General features: G+C 42.2%; 1 protein-coding gene across 5 annotated transcripts in view; it reads left to right on the plus strand.

Annotated features, from left to right (window-relative positions):
• The window catches only part of LOC114703259 (regulator of G protein signaling 7 binding protein), a 95,136-nt gene extending 78,237 nt beyond the window's left edge, over positions 1–16,899 (plus strand). For 4 of the 5 annotated variants that reach the window (XM_028884059.2, XM_028884065.2, XM_028884071.2 and 1 more), the window contains exons 5-6: positions 3,913–3,983; positions 14,465–16,899. In XM_028884059.2, coding sequence (XP_028739892.1) covers positions 3,913–3,983; positions 14,465–14,556 — 163 coding nt within the window. In that variant the 3' untranslated portion in view covers positions 14,557–16,899. Of the gene's footprint in view, positions 1–3,912; positions 3,988–14,464 lie in introns of those variants that run through there. The other variant, XM_037209449.1, reaches the window with a different exon arrangement.
• The last annotated feature ends 2,831 nt before the right edge of the window (positions 16,900–19,730 follow it).

Consider the following 19,730-nt stretch of genomic DNA (forward strand, 5'->3'; position numbering starts at 1 on the left):
ACTTCCAGGTTGTAATATAATTCTAATGCTAATTACCAAATTTCTGTGTTTATAGGAAATTGGAGCAAGTGGTAATTGTGTGCTATTAATATCACCTGTATACACTTCAATATCCAATAATTCAAACAATAAAGCTTGTTTGTCTCCATTTTATAGAAATACGAACAAATGATGACAGAGCCATGTATCTTAATTTATACAAATAAATTATTTTATAGAAATAAATGGAAAATTCTCTGGTCTGTTCCCAGAGAAAAGGAGTGCATCTGTCAAAATGCCATGGTCAGGGGAGAGCCATCTGCAAAGCCGTTTTTGTTTCCTTTTCATATGCCTCAGATAGCAGTTAGATCCATACCTCATGCTCTAAGCAATTGCTGGGTATGGTGACACACACATCTAGTCCTAGCACTCTGGAGGCAGAAGCTGGTAGATTTCTGTGGGTTCAAGGCCAACCTGGTCTACAGAGTGAGTTCCAGGACAACCAGGGCTACACAGAGAAACTCTGTCTCAAAGAACAAAAACAAAAAACAAACCAAAAAAAAAAAAAAAAATAAAGAAAAGAAAGGAAAAGGAAGGAGGGAGAGAGGGAGAGAGGGAGAAAGAGAAAAGAAAGACAGAGACAGAGAGAGCAATGTTACATGGTAGTGAATGGGCTAGAACGGAAGTCCAGATTTTGGTCAAGGGAGAGGGAAGCCTGAGATGAGCTTCTTCGGTGTTCCTTTTCTCTCTGCCCAGCGCTCTATGGGTCTCAAACTGGTCTGGCATTTAACTCACCAGGAGAGTTCTTTAAAAGTCACTGGCAACTGCCTCCTCTGGAAGCCAGCCCAGTCAGGTTCTCTTCTTGGGTGCAGGGGAGGCCCAGAGATCATCCAGTGCAAAGTGACAACGGGACTTGGTCCCAGGGGGTGCTTGCTTCATCCTTCCTCTCCCATTCAACCTGGCTGGCGATCTTACCTGGAAACACGACGGAGGGTGGCCCCGCTCCGGGCGCCAGGGTCTTCCTGTTGCCTGCTCGGCATTCTGTGCCCATGACACTCCATCAGCCTCACACCCTTGGGCGCCACTGCGAATGCTCCAGGGGTCTTTCTATCCATTCATCGGGCTGCTCTCCCTTCCTTTTCCAGTCACTGCTGCCTGAGACCTGAGCTCCCTTTAGTTTGTGTTTATTCTTTCTTTCTTATTTATTTATTTTACATCCCGACCACAGTTTCCCCTCCCTCCTCTCCTTCTATTCCCTCCCTCCACCTCCCCTCCTCACCGCCCCCGCCCAATCCACTCCTCCTCTGTTTCTGTTCAGATATGGGCAGGCCTCCCATGGGTGTCAAAAAAGCATGGCATATTAAATTGAGGTAAGACTAAGCACCTCCCTTTGTGGTGCTTAGGGAATCCAGTGTGAGGATTCCCAAGAGCCAGCCAGTGTGTTAGGGACAGCCCTGCTCCCATTGTTAGGTGTCCTATAAGTAGACCAAGCTACACAACTGTAACATATATGTAGAGGGTTTTGGTCGGTCCCATGCAGGCTCTCTGGTTGTTGGTTCAGACTCTTCAAGTTTCTATGAGCCAGGTTGTTTCTTTGGGTTTGTTAGTTGTTTCTTTGGGTTTTCTTGTGATGTGCTTGATACCTCTGGCTCCTACAATCCACCCGCCCTCTCTTGAGCAGGACTCCTCGAGCTCAGCCTAATGTTTGCCTGTGAGTCTCTGTATCTGTTTCTATCAGTTACTGGATGAAGGCTCTCTGATGACAATTGGGGTGGTCACCAATCTGATCACAGGAGATGGTCAGTTCAGGCCACGTATCCACTATTGCTACAAATCTTAGCTGGAGTCATCTTGTAGATTCATGGGTTTCTCTTGCATCAGGTTTCCATCTGACCCTGAAATGGCCCCCTGTTTCCAGTTATCTCTTTAAGTACTCTCCCCCTCCATCTACCCCTCAATCTGATCTCTCAAGTTCCCATCCCCACCCATCCCCAGTCCACCCAAGAGATCTCAGCTATTTCCCCTTCCCAGGGAGATAAATGTGTCCCACCTTGGGCCCTCCTTATTACCCAGCCACTCCCAGTCTGTGAATTGTAGCCTGGTGATCCATCACTTTACAGCTAATATCTACTTATGAGGGAGAACAAAGCATTTTTTTCTTTCTTGGTCTGGGTTACTCACTCAGGATGATCTTTTCTCGTGCCATCCATTTGCCTGCAAATTTCCTGATGTCATTGTTTTTAACAGCTGAGTAATACTCCAATTGTGTAAAGGTATCACGTTTTCTTTATCCATTCTTCGGTTGAGGGGCATCTAGGTTGTTTCTAGGTTCTGGCTATTACGAATAAAGCTGCTATGAACAAAACTGAGCTAATATCCTTTTGGTATGATCGGAGCTTCCTTTTGTATCTTAACCTTGAGAGAGAGAGGATCAGCTTGGATCTGTATCCTCTCCCAACAGTGGTCCTCCAACGCTACTCAACAGAACAGTGGTGCTTTGTGAGACAGACTGAAAATTTCAAGCTGGAAATTGCATGATGGATCTTTCCTCAACTTAAAATGAAAAATAGTAGCTATAAAGTCTCTAATTTGGGGGTGCTCCTCTATCTCTCTCCTCTTTCGTTGTACTAGATAATAAACTTAAAGTCCCACCCAGGCTAAGTCAATGCTCTACCCATGCATTCTATCATCAGTCCCCCACTCTTTTTTTATTCTTTTTCATTTTTTTTGTTTTGAGACAGGGTCTCATTAAGTCGCTCAGGCTGGACTTGAATCACTCTGTAGCACAGGTAGGCCTCAGACTTTTGATCCTCCTGCCTCTACTCATGAGAAGCTGTAAGTATGGGCTTATTCAACCAGCTTTATAAAGCTCAGCTTTAGAATTTTCTTCCCCCACAAACATGTTTTTAAAGAAATGCATTTGCCTATTTATTTATTTATGTACACTCAGGTATGCAGGCGTGTTCATGTGTGTGCTACACGGTACACATGAAGCTAGGAAGACAAGTATGTGTGTGATGTGTGTGTGTGTGTGTGTGTGTGTGTGTGTGTGTGTGTGTGCGCGCGCGCCACACTGCACATGTGCAGGCCAGAAGACAAGTTACGAGAGTCAGTTTTCTTCTTCTAGCATGTGGGTCCTGGGAATTGACTTCAAGTCATCAATGGTCCCCAATGGCTTCTCTCCCTTTATCTCTATTATGAAGAGCTCTTCTCTGGAGGTCTCAGAATGTATCCCTTGCCAGGCGTGGTGGCATAAGCCCATCCCAGCCCTCAGAGGCTCAAGAAGGAGAGCCAGAAATTCAAGGCCATCCTCTGAGAACTTTTCTCAAAGAAACAGGGCTGTGAATGTAATTCACTGATGAGAGACTTTCTAAGATTCACAAGGCCCTGGGTTTGATGCCTAGTACCACACAACAACAATGATAGTAATGATAGTAATAATAATTTATTGTCCTGCTAATATTCAGTTCTTGGCAAAGGGGAGTCTTAAAATAGCAGACAGCAAGTAATCTGCCCAGAAGCCCAGCCATCTGGCCGTAAGCCTCAATGGTGCATCCTGAAGCCTGACCCCCCCCAGGGGCCCACTGTTCCAGTTACGTGTCCTTGGCCTCTCCCCGTGGATCCATAGTACTGTCCTCAATATAAAAACTCTCCACTGAATTCAGCCAGGTAGGACCAAAGGCAGAGATGCTGAGGACTGGAACAGAATCCCCCCTGAGGAAACATTTGGCAAGAAACTCCATTTCTTCTGCAGCCCACCCTCTCAGATATTCTTTCTTATAAAAGCAAAGTAATTTCAATTTGTGTCAGATAGGAACTAGAACTGGTATGATTCGATGTACCTACCCTGTATGCATCCAGAAGAACACACCGATTGAGGCTTCATTTGGGAAATGCACAGCTGAGTTTTCTTTCTCTTTATCGATTTTACAGAGACATGCGAGAAATGAAAAACCTCCTAAGCAAACTCAGGGAAACCATGCCTTTACCGCTGAAAAATCAAGGTGAGTCCTGGGACGTCTCTTGGAGGCAGAGGATGTTTTTAACATGCTGACCTTGGAACCTGATTCTTAGCAAGGTAACACAAGTGTTTTCCACAGAGAGAGGAAGGCCTGGAACATTTCTCTCCCTTAGAGAGAATGTGATGAGATGTCATCTCAGTGATAGAGGTAGAAAGATACACTGATCTGAAAAAGGATGCCCATATCTCTGCCAGACCTGTCATGCACCATAGAAAACACCACACCAGATGTGCCTCCACAATAGGACCAAGAACATGGCTCTTGCCTGCATAAAGTTTGTAGACTAGTGGAGGACTATCCCTCCATTTGCACGTTCAATTACATAAAAATAAGAAGAGTTAATATATATTAGGAACACACAGTGTGCCACTATCCTGAATAATTCATATGTATCAGCTATGTTGGCTTTGTTGGTTTATATAATTCTTTGGGTTTTTTTTTTTCTCTCTCATATTAGGGGTTAAAGCAAGGTCCTTACATGTTAGGCAAGTAGTCTACCACGAGCTGTATCCCCAGCCCCCTACTTAAATATAATAATGATGTAGGGAGATTCTGTTATAGTTTTCCTAATCTACAGGGAACTGAGACACAGAGATTAGTCAGTTTTTTCAATGTCATACAGATTATAGTAGAATGACTGAGCTGTGGATTTGAACTCATGAAGCCCATCTCTAGAGCTGATTGAGAGAATACAACCTGACACAGACATGGAAAGGGATACTCACCAGAATGAGGGACGGTCCTGATCTTGTTAACCCTTGGATCCCCCGTATCTGGATCTGGAACACAGAATACCACCTGGCACAAACATTAAGTCTTCGTTAAATCTTCACCCAGCTTTGCAGGATTCTAGGGCTGAAGCGGTGCACAAAAGTAAATAATAAGTGCTTTACATGAAGCATACTCAGCTAGAGCAGCCATGAGCGAAACATTAGCTTCAGAAAGTGGTACCAAGAGGATGGGAAAGGCTCTTTAGAGGCAGGAAAGAAACTCCCCCTGTTTCCAGCGAACAAAGCCTAGGCAGGAGAGAGGACGGTACACTGTTTGCCTGGGAGCCAGGGAAGCTGAGTGAAGAGGAGGGGAGAGGGAGGACTTGGCAGCGGAGCTGAAGGGCCTCTTGGCTCAGAGAGCATCTCGGCAGAAGGTGGAGAGGTGGAGGCAGGCAAGAGCACCAGACAAAGGCTGAGAAGCAGCATAGGTTGTACTGTGCTGGAGGCCTGGGTCGGAACAGGGAGCAGGGGAGGAGGCAGGTCATTCCAAGTAAGAAGCCCCAAGAGCATACTCAGGAGGTCAACCGCCCCCACCGCACCCTCAGAGCCAGTCAGTCAGTGTGCTTCAGAGTCCTGGAAGAAAGTAGACATGTAGTAACAGGATTTCTCTGACCACACATATGAAGCTGCTGAGAAGTATGGGTTTAGGATGAAGGGCTTCAGTTAAAGTTAGACTTGAGTTCAGATTCTGGCTCTGCCATTGTTCAACCATGTGACCTAGAGCAAGCTGTTGGACTTCTAGAAATTTCAGATTTCTTGTCCCTGGTTGGGGGAAGGCTTCAGATGGTGGCTTGAGGATTAAAGAGGCAGTACGCCATATGCCTGTCATCAATCTTACAAACAGCAGGCGCTCAAGGGACTCTTGGCTGTTGCCGTGTTGGTGGAAACTGCTCTTACCATCAACTAGCTGGTCCATTCCGACGTGCTCAGAACTCCAGGCCAGCAGCAAGTAGAACTCGGCTTGCAAAGACCACCACGGGTCATGTCCATGTCAAATCTTCAGCTCCAGGCCAGAGCACAGGCCTCTGGGACATCACATTTGGAGCACATGTTAGGATCAATAGGTTTGGCAAGCCCCCCTATGGACTGCCCTGTCCTGATGCTGAACCATACATTCAGCTTTCCAGGAGGGCGACTTCCCACGGTGCCCAGTCTGAATTTTATGAATGCCACGAAGTCTCTATTTTTGTGTGAGCCTACTTTAAGCCTTCCTTCCACAATTAGCGCTAGTCCGCAGGGCCATTTCAGAATTTCTGTGTGTTGACAGAAAAAAAAAAACAAAAAAAAAAAACAGAAATTTCATTTTCATTAGGCAATTTTCAAAAATCCTAGGAGGTATAATAATAAATATTTTTTATATTCTATAAGCAGGAAAATTATTGGACCTTTCAATGCCTTTGTAAAATAAAAGAGCAACAGCAGTAAGTGTTGGTACTACTAGTGAAAACATAAAAGGGAATAATCGCCCAAGTAAATAAAACCAGGTCTTAAATCATGAATCCATCTGGAAAATGAAAATACAAAGATTTATTCGGGAAGTGATTCAGTCGTATTCTAACAATCAAAAGAATAGCTGAGGTAAAGGGCTTTTGGAAATGCAGGCATCTCATTCTGTGGAGAAATTCACTTAGCAAGTCGGCCTCCACTCCCAGCATGCTGTCAGTGGGCAGAGGAGTGTGAGAATCGGAGGAAGGGGCCAGACAGGCCCCGAGGGAAGGATCACCAGTCTCTTGAGACACTTTTTGACAGACACATATGGCAGTGCCATTCAATTCATTTCAGAAATCATCCAGATTCTTTCCTCTGACTGTGGAAACGGAGATGGCCAGCCACAGAGGCTCCTCGTACCGGCAATTTTATGTTCTGCAGGTCTGAGTGAAGGTGTGCAGGAAATGGAGTGATGTGTGGAAAAAAATTATTCCAGCTCTTTCATGTAGAACCTTGTTCTCAAAAGCTGGTTCTAACTGGTTGAGAACCATTATAGCAAGCCATCTGTTTCTTTTCTGGCTGATTTCCTTTCTGTTTTTATTCCATTTGCATGTGTGTTAGAAACAGAAAAGGGGAGAAGATGTCACTCATGGTCCTGGCTTCCTGTGCTTGGACGGCTGGCCGTGTGAATCCCTGCCAGCTCAGACTCCAGTTCTCCACTCAGAAGTCTTGAGTTCATTTCAAGACTTGATTATGTCTCCCCCACTCCCTACTCAACAAATGTTCACTTGAAGTTTGTTTTCAAAGGGAAGGAAAACGGAGTGGCCAAGGACAGGGATTCAAACCATCCCTGAGGCACCTTCATTGTATACATTGCCTTCTCTGTCGGTGTCCTTCCATCCTGAGCTTGGAGACGTGGGTACCCAGGAGGAGAGTGCCCCCCACCTTGTTCTGTGGCACCTCCGTGGCTGGCTGCAGGCAATGTCCAGGTCTCCCGGCTCAGCTGTTCCTTGGGCTGCTTCAGTGACTCTCCTGTCCTCCATTCTGGGTCATTGGCAGTACTGCAGGGAGCTTCATTAATTATGATCAGCTTGCTGTGTCAAATGGATTACAAATGGAACCACCTGTGGGGAGCCCGCAAGGTGACTGACAAAGGCTGGAAGGAGGCTGGGGAGTGAAGGGCAGGCCTCTTCTAAACGCGCACGCTGTTATAAAACAAAACAAATCAGCAGAAATAGATTAAGCCTGAAAGACAGTTCCACTTTTGCTCCAATTCTGACTTAACAAGGTCTGTGGGATGTGGTGGTGTCTTCACTTGAGCGTGGAATCCAGTTGCTGGTGGCACGCATTAGAATCCATAGGAATGGAATCTGCTCTAGAATAGGATTCAGTTAAGAGGCAAGCACTGTATTCCAGATGAGACATGCTTCAGATATTATGTAATGTCAGGGGGCTAAGGAGGAAACTATGGCAGGTCAGATATGATGTATAAGGGGGCAAGCAGAATCAATGATGAATCTGGGTTCAGTCTTGGATAGCAGAGTGAATGACGGCATAGGTCATTAAGTGGGGAGAAGGAAGCAAGAGCCCTCAAGGTAGACCATAACCACAGTGTTGGACATGGAGGTAAGGGTAATGTTCAATGGCTAACAGTGTTGAGGGAAGACAAGATCCAGGAAAACCGGAAACAGATCTGAGTATCTTCAGAACAGTGGTCATTGGAGCCCAACCGACAGCTGCAACTGTCCACGGGAAATTTGCCAAGAGAATGCTCTGTGATGCAAAAATGTAAGGCTTAAAGGGAAAGAAGAGCCGTTCACAAAGGGATCTGAAGAAGAGAATCAAAAGAGCATTGCAAAATGAATCAAAAAAAATTGAAAGGAAGGAATGGCTAATTATGCAGGGTGATTAAGCTGGATAAAAACTGCCAAATCTGAAGGATTTGGCAGAAAGGTAGTCACTGATGGTGACAGCAAAGCACTCAATTTGGAGTTGGGGACAGGGAAGCCTGGTTGAGGGGAGTTATTCAATGAACAGGAGATAAAGAGATAGCAAGGATAAATATATGTAGATTTTTAATCAACAGTTGTTTTTAGCATGGCAAAAAGATGGGATCAGAAGCAGTTAATCTACCCAGATAATTGTTTATAGAAGGGATGGGAACAGGAAGAAAAGCAGAAGCATGGAGCAGTCAGAAAATGCATATAAATAAGCAGCTGAAGCTAATCTCAAAGGGGAGATTACCACTCAACCAAAGAGGGAAGGATGTGGGGGAAGGGAAGCATATGTAAGTAAACGCAGAGAAGCAAGAGACTGTGGGCCTATGTAGATAATTTCAGTAGGTAATTTAACGTTGGGCACCACTTTGTTAAGCGAATCCACCAGAGTCTGTTAAAGGGTATCAAGGATTTATTAAGATTGAAAATGGGGAGAAATACACTCACGGATACAGAACAAAGTAAACAGCCATTGTTGTCCTCCATTCTGCCTGGGGGTGAATGGAACCAACCTTCCAGTCTCTGACCACCCCCAGAGAGTGAACATGTGCCCCCTCCTCAGGCCCTTCTATCAGGCCAGATACTCCAAGGTCATTGGCGGCGAATTCCCACAACACTACCCCTCCTTCATAAACCTTTCAGTCCACCCTGACTAGTCTGTTTATTTGAACCTGAACTAGGCTGCCACTGGTGCCCTGTATCTGTGATCATACTATCCCCTTCATTCAGAACACCTACCCCCTTGAACAAACACACAAGTTCTCATTCCTGTGGCCAAGAATGATCACCATGGCCTACATGAATCTTCCATGAATGGTACTCTTCTCTAAACGGAAGTAACACCTTTGCCCCTGCAAATAGCACTGTATTTGGGTCTTTCTTGTGCTTTTGTAAATGTAGTCTCATAGTGAGAGACAAGAAATTTCCTTAAGGCTAGGGGCCACGTTTCTTTTCAAACCCATCTGGTATTATCTTCGCTACTCCACACAGGATATTTTAGTTACTTACCTCATCACTGTACTAAAAAACACCTGACAAAACAACTTACTTTGGCTTACAGTTCCAGGGAATACAGTCCATAAGGGCAGAGAAGACTTTAGGGGGCAAGAAGCACAAGTAAAAGTCAGGAAGCTAAAGAAAGTGGGCATATTTAGGTAACTTTTAAGCATCAGCAGCTGCTGGTCAAATTGATTCCATAGAAAAGAGAACAATGAGTATGATGCTCATCTCTCTCTTTTATTCAGTTCGGGACCTCATGGAGGACTAATTAATGCCCACCTATAGGGTAGATCTTCCCACCAAAACTAATGACATCCACATAAACCCTCACTGACTCATCTGGAGATTTGTTTTCCTGATGATTCTACACTGCATCAAGTTGACAATCAAATTAAGCATATCCTAGAGCCTTGCACTTAGTAGGTCTTCTGTTAAGTTAGTAGCTCTCAATGTCTGCTCTTAGGACTTGCAACATCGGTTGTTGTAGGCTAATCTTTTTGTACACTGTGAAGATGTATCTTTGCCAGGGCACCTTCTGATTGGTTGAATAAAGGGCTGAACGGTCGACAGGTAGGCAGGAAACGTTTAGGCGGGACTTCCAGGGAAATAGAGGAACTTGGGAAGAATCTAGGTGAGTGAGAGAAGCCAGTGAGGGGTCATGGAGGGGTCAGACAAACAGAATGAAAGAAAGGTAGAAAGCCACATGGCAGAATGTAGAGTAATAGAAACTGGTTATTTTAAGTTATAAGAGCTAGTGTGGCAAGCCTAAGCTAAGGCCAAGCTTTCATAATCAAAAATAAATCTCCATGTCATTATTTGGGGGCTGGTGGTCCCAACAAGAAAGTACTACTACAATCAGTAGCTTTAGGAACTTGTAAGAAAAATCTGCTTTTCTGGCTCCACACCACACCCACTGTTTGACAAACATACGGTGTGAGGTCAATAATCTGTACATTTAAAGGGTTCAGATGAAGCTAATACAGTTGTTGTTTGAGGGCCGCTGAGTCCTCCAAAATGTGTTCCCTATACGTATTTGTATATATGTAAATATATGTGCGTGTGCGTGTGCGTGTGCATGTGCGTGTGTGCGTGTGTGCGTGTGTGTGTGTGTGTGTGTGTGTGTGTGTGTGTGTGTGTGTGTGACTAGAAGAATTTGGACCATGACAACCACAGTTCCTGTTTAATCATTTCTCTTATTTGTGTCTGAGAACACAGCTTTAAACTCAGATTATAATTTGAAAATTTCTGTTTCATGTCTGCCTTTCTTCTCAAAATGTCATGTACATAGCAAATATTAGCAAAAAGAAATCGAATAATGGAGAAACAGCATCACTGTTTCTTAAGAGATTCCAGGGTCCTTGGACTTACTGACAATTAAATTTCCTGGTCTATCGTTCCATTCACTTTCTCCTAGACTTTTTTCCTCCATTTCCTTTCTCACTTTTCATTTTCAAGCTGTCTTTAGTTACAGTTTTGTGACATTGTGTATTTTTGGAAAAAATAACTAATAGGAGCCTTCACATATCACATCTAAACACACATTTACAGTAAAAATCAACAATTTCCTAACAAGTTCAACTGAATTTGCCCAGAGATTTTTACAATGAGTCAGGAAATAGTCCATTTTGCTCACATTCTTTCAGCAATCCTTCAAAACTCAGAGACAGGATTAGTCCAAGTAGTGAGACATCCTTACCTGGAGTTCAGTTAGCTCCAAAGGTTTGGGGAACCATTGCTGCTTGATGAATTGTAGAGCTCACTACACGTATGGCCTTCCTAGGCTGTAGAAAGCTGTTCTGGATTTGTGCCAAGGATTTTCAAGCTCTTGTTTCTCCTCAGCCCTAGGTGATGATCAGACAAGCTCTAAGCTAGGCAAAGGTGTGAAAAAAAATGCACATCAAAGACACCCCAAGCCAGTAGTCATCCTTAGTAGGTAACTTGGCCTTTGATAATGTCAGCATTTTCCCATCCATCTTAAGACTGTATCCAGGCCGGGCAGTGGTGGCGCACGCCTTTAATCCCAGTACTCAGGAGGCAGAGGCAGGCAGATCTCTGTGAGTTCGAGGCCAGCCTGGGCTACCAAGTGAGTTCCAGGAAAGGCGCAAAGCTACACAAGAGAAACCCTGTCTCGAAAAACCAAAAAAAAAAAAAAAAAAAAAACCAAGACTGTATCCACTTGTGAGTGAAACATATGCATGTGCACACATATCTATGCAGCATAGATACCCTGTATATACGTGTGTGTGTGTGTGTGTGTGTGTTTGAGACATATGAGTGTGCACAACACACACACACACACACACACACACACACCTACAGAGAAGATTGAATAGGAAGAATTTCAATAGTATAAAAGGTTCATCTATAGAAAGAAGATTTTATTTACTGTAAACAAGACAGTCAGTGAAAATCTCATATTTGTGTATGACACCTCTGTGCTCTTAACATTAAAAAAATAGCCAGGCGGTGGTGGCGCACGCCTTTAATCCCAGCACTCGGGAGGCAGAGGCAGGTGGATCTCTGTGAGTTCGAGGCCAGCCTGGACTACCAAGTGAGTCCCAGGAAAGGCACAAAGCTACACAGAGAAACCCTGTCTCGAAAAACCAACCAAAAATAAAAAAAATAAAAAAATAACAAGACAGAGCCTATGACAACAGTGCATGCATGCATACTTCCCTTTATAAATATACAGTAGACATTTCTTTATGTGATGTGAACAATACATATGAAAAATGAAGGGAGATGTAGGAATTTAGATGATAGATCTTACAAGTCAGTAAGAGAGAGAGATCATTCTTAGCTATAAATATCTTCCTAGTTTTGATGACTCTGCTCTCAGAAAGCCTTGAACTGCCAGTGAACTTGAATTTCAGGAAGTGTAGCCATTATCTAAAGAGAGCCTGAGTTACTCTTCAAAGCCCATCCAGTTAGGTTAAGTTCATTGACCATTTGGTAGTTAAAATAAGAGTCCCAGAAATGATGAAAGACTGAGTTATGTATAATTCCTTTCTTTTCTAAAAATATGATCGGCCTCTGAGAGCTCTCCCTGCATGGTGATGCCCATGCTCATGCACAGGGCCTGGCATTTTCTCCAGTGTCCTAACTCTTTTGAAACAAGTTAAATATAGAAGAGAGATTGTAGTCTTAGCTCTCAAAATATTAATGCCCAGATTATTGCAAATTATGTTGTCACAATTAAAAGGATAAAAATGAACCCATTTTTCTCCACATTTAAAGAATCCAACTTTTATTGGAGTTTTAATTACTGGAGACAAAAAGGGGACCATGTTAGAGTCATTTGCTGTGCCCAGCTGGACGTCCATTTTCTCCTTTGCTTTAAACATGCATTTCAGGGTACAGCTAAATTTATCACAAACTGAACCAGTGCCAAGATCCCTGTCAGTTTGGGTGAACAGTATTCATTTGCTAATAAGCATAACACACTGACACTTAAGAGACTTCAGGAAAGATGAGGGCACTCAGGTACCTGGATGAAAATAGTTTCAGGAGAGGATCAGGAAGCCAGGGTTTATTTTTGTCCTCAACCGTTTCCTAAGCATCCCGGCTCTGTAATGAAGAAAAGCAAACCTCGACCCCAAACCAACCCCAACCAGTCAGTCTGTGGTGCCCCCTCCCCGTATCCATGATACCATCTAACACTGGACAGTGCCCCTGGCCAAGGTTCCATCTCCTTTAAGGTTGGCAGTGGGAAAGGGGACCCCCTCCACCCTACTCTGAAAAGCCACCTGACGGCCATCAGTGTCACCCATTCATTTGTCACATCAAGACCACGCGCTAGCTCTGCCCCTGAGGGTGGTTTCCAGCTAATACTTTGCAGTCCTCTGGTTTCTGAGACCCTTGCTTGCCAATTCTGCTCTCCCAGAACCTCCCTAACTCCTTTCCTTTTAGACTGCAGTAGGTTTTAAGAACCCAGCTCAGGAAAGCCAGTTAGCCTTCTGGTTCACTTCTTCCTCTGCTTGTTATTATGCTAAAATTTTGACCCCAAAAGTGTTGATTCAATAGTTATCAATCTAACCTAATGCATATATGTGTGTGTGTTATGTGTGTATACATATGTCTTATGTATATGTATGTATCTATATACATATATGCCTTTCCATACATATGCACATATAGATGTGGAAAGACATAACAGAAAATAGCTGAAGTTTCTTCCCAAGACACGAAGGAAGTAGAATGGAATCAAGAAAATGGTCCTATGCAAAAGGAAAATAGTTAAATTATCTATTTAACTGAGTTAGTTCATTATAATCTTCACTTAAGTATTGTTCACTATTAAACCCAAATTTACACACTGGACATCAAAGTTTAGTGAGGTTGAGTGATGGATGAGGGTCACAGAAGGCAAGCTTACAAAACCAGCCAAGCATACTCAGATGTTGGATTGCTTCTATTAAGGTATGTGCAACTTCTCCCAACTGAAAGGTTGTCTCTGAGCAGTTTCAATTGAACTGTGAACAGGGATTCTCAGTCTTAGAATATTTGTCCCAGGGGACAGTTGGCCAGATCTAGGAATGTATTTGGTTGCCCCAACTGATGGAGCCATCCGAAGTGAGGGAAGACCAAGGACACTATTTCAGTCCTTCTGGGTATAGCCTCTAACAGCACTACTGGGGATAGCCTCTAACAACAAAGCATTGATAAAGTCTTCAGTGCTTGAGATAGCCTCTAACTGGTCCAAAATATTAACATCACTGTGTAGATGTAACCAACCATCTTATTAAATAAGAAACACAGAACCAATGTAAAGAAGAAAGCCAAGAGGTCAGAGCTAAGAGCTAAAACCTTACCCTTCCTCCTGCGGTGGTCCTACCTCTCTGAACCAGAGCTACTTCTGTGTTAAAGTCTTTATATAGAATTTCTGTTCTGCTTCTCATTGGTTGTAACCCAACACATGACGCCTCGTCACGGCTGTCTGTATAGACTCCAGGTCTTCTATGTTGGTATTGAGATTAAGGCATGTGTATCCATGCTGGCTGTATCCTGACACACAGAGACTTACCTAGCTCTGCCTACCAAGTGCTGGATTACAGCTTACACCACACTGCCTGCTTTTATTCTTGCTAATAGCTCTGACCCGGGCAATTTATTTATTAACATACAAATAACATTTTAATACAAATAAAATATCACCATATCACTGAGGTTTGGAGTGTGGTAGGCAGGGTGATGGATTTTTAAAGCCAATTGATAAGTATCAGCTTATTTTGTCTGTTCCTTACTCCTATTTACGTTCTGTCCATCACAGATGACAGCAGCCTTCTGAATCTAACTCCCTACCCCATGGTGAGAAGACGGAAGAGAAGGTTCTTCGGGTTGTGTTGTCTTGTCTCAAGCTAGGTGGTTCCCCCTGGAAACTCACAGCCAAGATCACCTGAAAAACACCCCAGAGCCGGAAGCCTCCACACAGCGGAACACCGAGAATGGTTTTGGCCACCTTTTCTATGCTTCCTTATTACTTTTATCCGCCTCTCCCTGCCCTTTTAAATGATTTTACACTTGAAAGCAGCTGCCATCAAGGAAAAAAAAAAAACAGATTCAAAAAGGCGCAGCCTGTTTTTAAAGGGATTTTTAAAAAGTTGACATTGTGCATGTCTGCTCTGAACCATGCCATGACAGATGCAAGAATTATGATTTTTAAATTATTTAAAGGTTTTTTTAAATGTATTATACAGAGAAAAATTATTTCACATATAATAGTATATCTGTAGCTCTTGCTGATTTCATGTTAATTTATCAGATATGAAAGATGTCTCTAAACATAGAAATCTATTTAAAGCAGCAAAACTGTTTAAAAATGTGATCTGAGTATCATTAGAAATACTACTATAACCAAACACACACCACCTCATGTGTTGCTTTCTCTGCACTCATTTACATATAGTCTTCCATTCTGTCAGAATCTAAGTGTCAACATAAAAAAAACTTAAGTTATAATGCAACAAAACCATATGTGAAAAATACATTTTGTAAATACACAGGAATCCTAGTATCTTCGTACAATGCATATGGGCAACTAATTTTCTTTTAATCCAATGGTGTCTTTTTAAGCTTCTTGGAAAATGAAGTTATCCAGTTAGGAAATGGTGTAGTAACATATACAATTACCCTCAGATGTAAAATTGAATATTATCACATTTTGTTTGAATTGAAATCTGAAGCATGGAGTCCGCACATCAGCATAATGTTAAATCTTTTAGGGCATGCTGGAATTAGCTCAGATCATAAAACTCTTTAATATTTTACATTATTAATGAAAAAAAATGTTTTAGTTAAGCTTAGCTTGTCTCATTTTAGATGACTATGCAGCTATGGCTTTTCCAATGTTACTCTGTGTCTTGTCTTCACGTCTAGCATCTTGAGAGCAGGACACATTAAGCAATACTGTACTTTAGGAAAGAGGGAGCCACGCGCTATGTTTCTCTGCTCACGGCTCTGTTATGCGCTTCTTCCACTGAACCTGTTATACGGTACAATCCTGTTTTTCCTTCTATCCTCCCTTTGGCCCTTTTCCCAGGCAGAATTCCCCATGAGTTGGATGATGACTCTTCACTCTTCTTGCTTTATTTTCCATTCTCTGGACAATCTTCATGTCAGACAGGACGTACCAGTGCCCAATCTTGAGAGGATCAAACTAGCTTCAAATGGCTCTAATCCCACCGTGAGGAGGCAGGCACTTATGTGTACACTAATATCTGGTCTAAGAATAAAATATTTTAAAGCCTTTTACCTTACAGAAGATGGAAAGCATGGATAATTCTTGTATTGGGTTGAATTCTATGAAATGGCTGATATTTGACTGTTTTGACCTATATAAAAAAAAATGGCAATTTCAAGTATTTCAACCTAATATCTAGAAAGGAAATCGTACAGCACTTGATTTTCTCCTATCCAAGAATTCATGGATGGAAAAGGCCTCCAAAGTCTATCATTGGTCTGTATTTCAATCCCACCAGTTACTGTTGACCATATTCTTGGAACCTCGCACTATGTTCCACTGAGCTGGTAACTAATGCATTGTTACGGGTACGAATCGATTCAGTAAAAGAAGTTCTTTTGACAAATTGTGTGAGAAAACTATAGTTTTTCTGAATCGAAATGTTCATGAAGCAATGGAAGGAATGTGTTGCTTAAAGACTCTTTACAAAGCAAGGAACTCTTCCCCACTCACCTGGCCCGCCATCTTGAATAAAGCTGAGTATTCGCCCCCGAATACAGCTCATCTCAAATGAGACAACCCCTGAGGTTATCTCATTTATGAGCTATCATTTCTAGATGGCATGTTCTCAGCTCCCGTCTCTGTTCTGTCGAACGCTCTGAAGGGACCGATCCCTACACTTCAGCCTCATTCCTAGTAATCCATGCAAACTCACTAACGGATAAAATCCCCTCGTGTGCAGCACACCCTTCCTGAGGCCTGACCTAAATCGCTCCTGCTTTGCTCATTTGTGCTCGCTCTCTCCTTAGTCTCCGCGTGATAATAACACCTTCTGTGCAATTGTCCTTTGTACAACTAAAGACTGTTAAAAAAAAAAAATTCAGGTCTCACCTCCATGTCTGAGAAGGTCATGGTAGCTATCCATGGAGATGGGAATTGTCTAATTACCTAGCCAGACTTCCGTATCTAAGGTAATCTAGTCCAAGCACCTTATCTTTTATTCAGTGCCTGTTTTCCAGCCTTTGCTCGGTTTTATAGTTCCCATAGACACACTCCAAGATTTACAGACGACCATTCAGTAGCAGGTCCTAAAGCAACATTTAGTAATCAAAGTTCTGATAACTATGTTGGTTCGCGGTTGCCACGGTGATTCACCACCTCCCCTTAGATGTGCCACGTGCATCCAGTAGGAGCTGCCCCTCTCTCCTGTCATCAGCCAGTGGGCTTTCTCAGGTGTGGTTCCATGAGATAAATAAGTTCTGCTGCCTCCGCTCCCTGCAGGAAATTGTCTTTGCACTTCCAGAAGCAACCAGCCGATCTGGGGTAGGAGAAAACACTGACTATTGTCTCACAAACACACACGCGTGCATCAAACATAAAAGGATGACACTTCTTTTTGTGTGGCACACACTCATTTTAGCACCGTACTTTTTATATCCTCTTTCAGTTTTCCCTGCAAATTATAAAGAATACATGCGGGTTTTTTTTTTTTTTTTTTTTTTGGGGGGGGGGAACCTGTAAAAAAAAAACATCACCATGTGTCAAAGTAAACATCATCTGGACTCCACCACAAACGTATTGTTTAAAACCAAGTTCCTGGGCTCTCAATCAGTTGGGGTTGGGCCCAAAGACTCCTTTGGAGAAGACATGAAGTAGCCTTAAAGCCACAGTATCACTTTAATGTCTGACCCCCGATGTTTAGCGTCTAGATGCAGACTCACTGCAAACTGCCCTGTTGTGCCATTCACTATTCGGTACAAAGAAAGCTGTAGAAGCAGCAGGGCCCTAATGCCAGGCAAAATTCTCAAGCCCCGCCCGACCATTTGAGTCCCTCCTTACTCCAGTGAAAAGTTAGGATGCTCAGATTTAGGCAATACTGCCACCTAGTGGAAGCTGAGGTTCAAACTGACACAAAGCAAATACTCAAAGCATCTCATTTATTTAGAAAACCTGTGAATGGACCAGATTAACAATGAGTCCATTAAGGCTTCCAGACTGTGAAAGTCTCATGATTGAAATAATTAAGAATTGTCATGCAGCCTAAGACTCTTCCCCACACATCTGTGCCTAAACAATATCTGCGTTTTCCTTTTGTTCTAGAATATCACGACAGAAAACACTTACCTTTGCTGTAACTATAGGTAGAATGAGGAAGAACAGTGCTATTTTATCAGCCTCACAATAAATGGCTATAACTAACTACAGCACCCACGGTACATTAAATAACAGAAAATAACTGAGTACACTACACTTCAAATATGAGAAAAGTTTGGATAATTAAGTAAGTTATTTGGAATAACTAGTTAACCTCTCCTGGGAGCAAAATTGGGTCCATAACTTAATCAAGATAAATTCTAGATGAAATAAATATTCACATTTTAAAATGTATGAATAAATAATAAACATGAAAAAGACTTATCATATCCGTGAAGATGTCATTTTAATGTGGGAGATAAAAGCCTTTCTAAGCATAATACCAAAGGAAGAAGTCATAAAGAAAAGATGGATGGGTTGGACTGGTACTATTTTTTAAAAGAATGTAAAAGTCCTATACAGTAAACATTAAGCCAAATTAAGAGAAAGTAATATTTGCAATCCATGCAAGAAAGAGATTAGGGCTCCACCATATGAATAACCACAGCACTTTGGGGAGGTCTTCCTGGTCTACAAGACTTGCACTTTTTCCAGTACTGCTTGTTTGATTGTTGGTTCATCCCACTAAACTGAAAGTATGAATGGCAACCATCACATACATTTTGTTTAACATTGTTCTCTGGTCTCCTAACATAGTGCTGTGCACAAACCAAATAATGAAAACAGAGTCATTGAATGAGTGGATAGTGAATTAATGGCATAAAAAGCATTTCGTGATTCAGAGAAAGAATCAAACTTTCCAGAAGATTCCAATCGAGAGAGGGAATCAAGGAGTAGTAACATACCATAAACTAAAATAATCCACTGATAACACTGAACATATTTGGATTTACTAGGGACAAAAACTGCACATATGAACAACTCAGAAAGGCATGTGTATAAATCATTCAAGTTCCTTTATACACATAGTAAGAGAACATAAACATTCTCTTGTAGTCAACAAGAGCATAAACTGATCCAACCTTTCCAGAAAATGTTTTGGTACTATATATTTTTCAAGCACTCTCAGTAATTTCACAATAAGGAAAATTCTCCTTTTAAATGTTCAGCAATGGGCCAGCAAGAAGACTCAACGAGGAAAGGCTCTTGTCACCAAGCAAGCTAGACCCCAACCCCCTGGACTTACAAGGTGGAAGGAGGTAACTGACTCCCCGGCAGGTTAACCTCTAATCTGCACACACACTAAATAAATGCAATTATGTTATTTAACGTTTAGCAAAAAAAAAAAAAAAAGTGAGCTGAGATACATTTATTCATTATTTTAAAAGTCATACAAGAAAGGATGTTTTGTAAATATTCCTACATTTATATGGTTAAATACGGTATATCATTTCAATGGATACTGTGCACCAATTCAGAATGTTCACTGTGTGTATTTATTGAAATGTACAGTCTATGGTATTAAAGGAAGAAAAGGAGGCAGTAGGAGAATTTCTGGAGAAGTACCTTCTTACAAACATGCCTACATTATAGAGGCTGAAAGGATGTTCGCCTACAGGATTTCTTTCTGGGAGGTGAGATTAGGAGCAGTTGTATTTTCTTTCTGCATATCTGTGATTTCTGACTTTTTCACAATGAGCATGTAGTATCTGTATAATTTTTTCAGGGAATAAACACTGACGTTGACAATATATATTAAATGAAAAACATGTTATAAAACAGTATGTATAGTATGATACAATATTTGTAAAAAAAAAGAAAA

This window comes from Peromyscus leucopus, chromosome 11 (genome assembly GCF_004664715.2).
Source record: "Peromyscus leucopus breed LL Stock chromosome 11, UCI_PerLeu_2.1, whole genome shotgun sequence".
NCBI lineage: Eukaryota > Metazoa > Chordata > Mammalia > Rodentia > Cricetidae > Peromyscus > Peromyscus leucopus.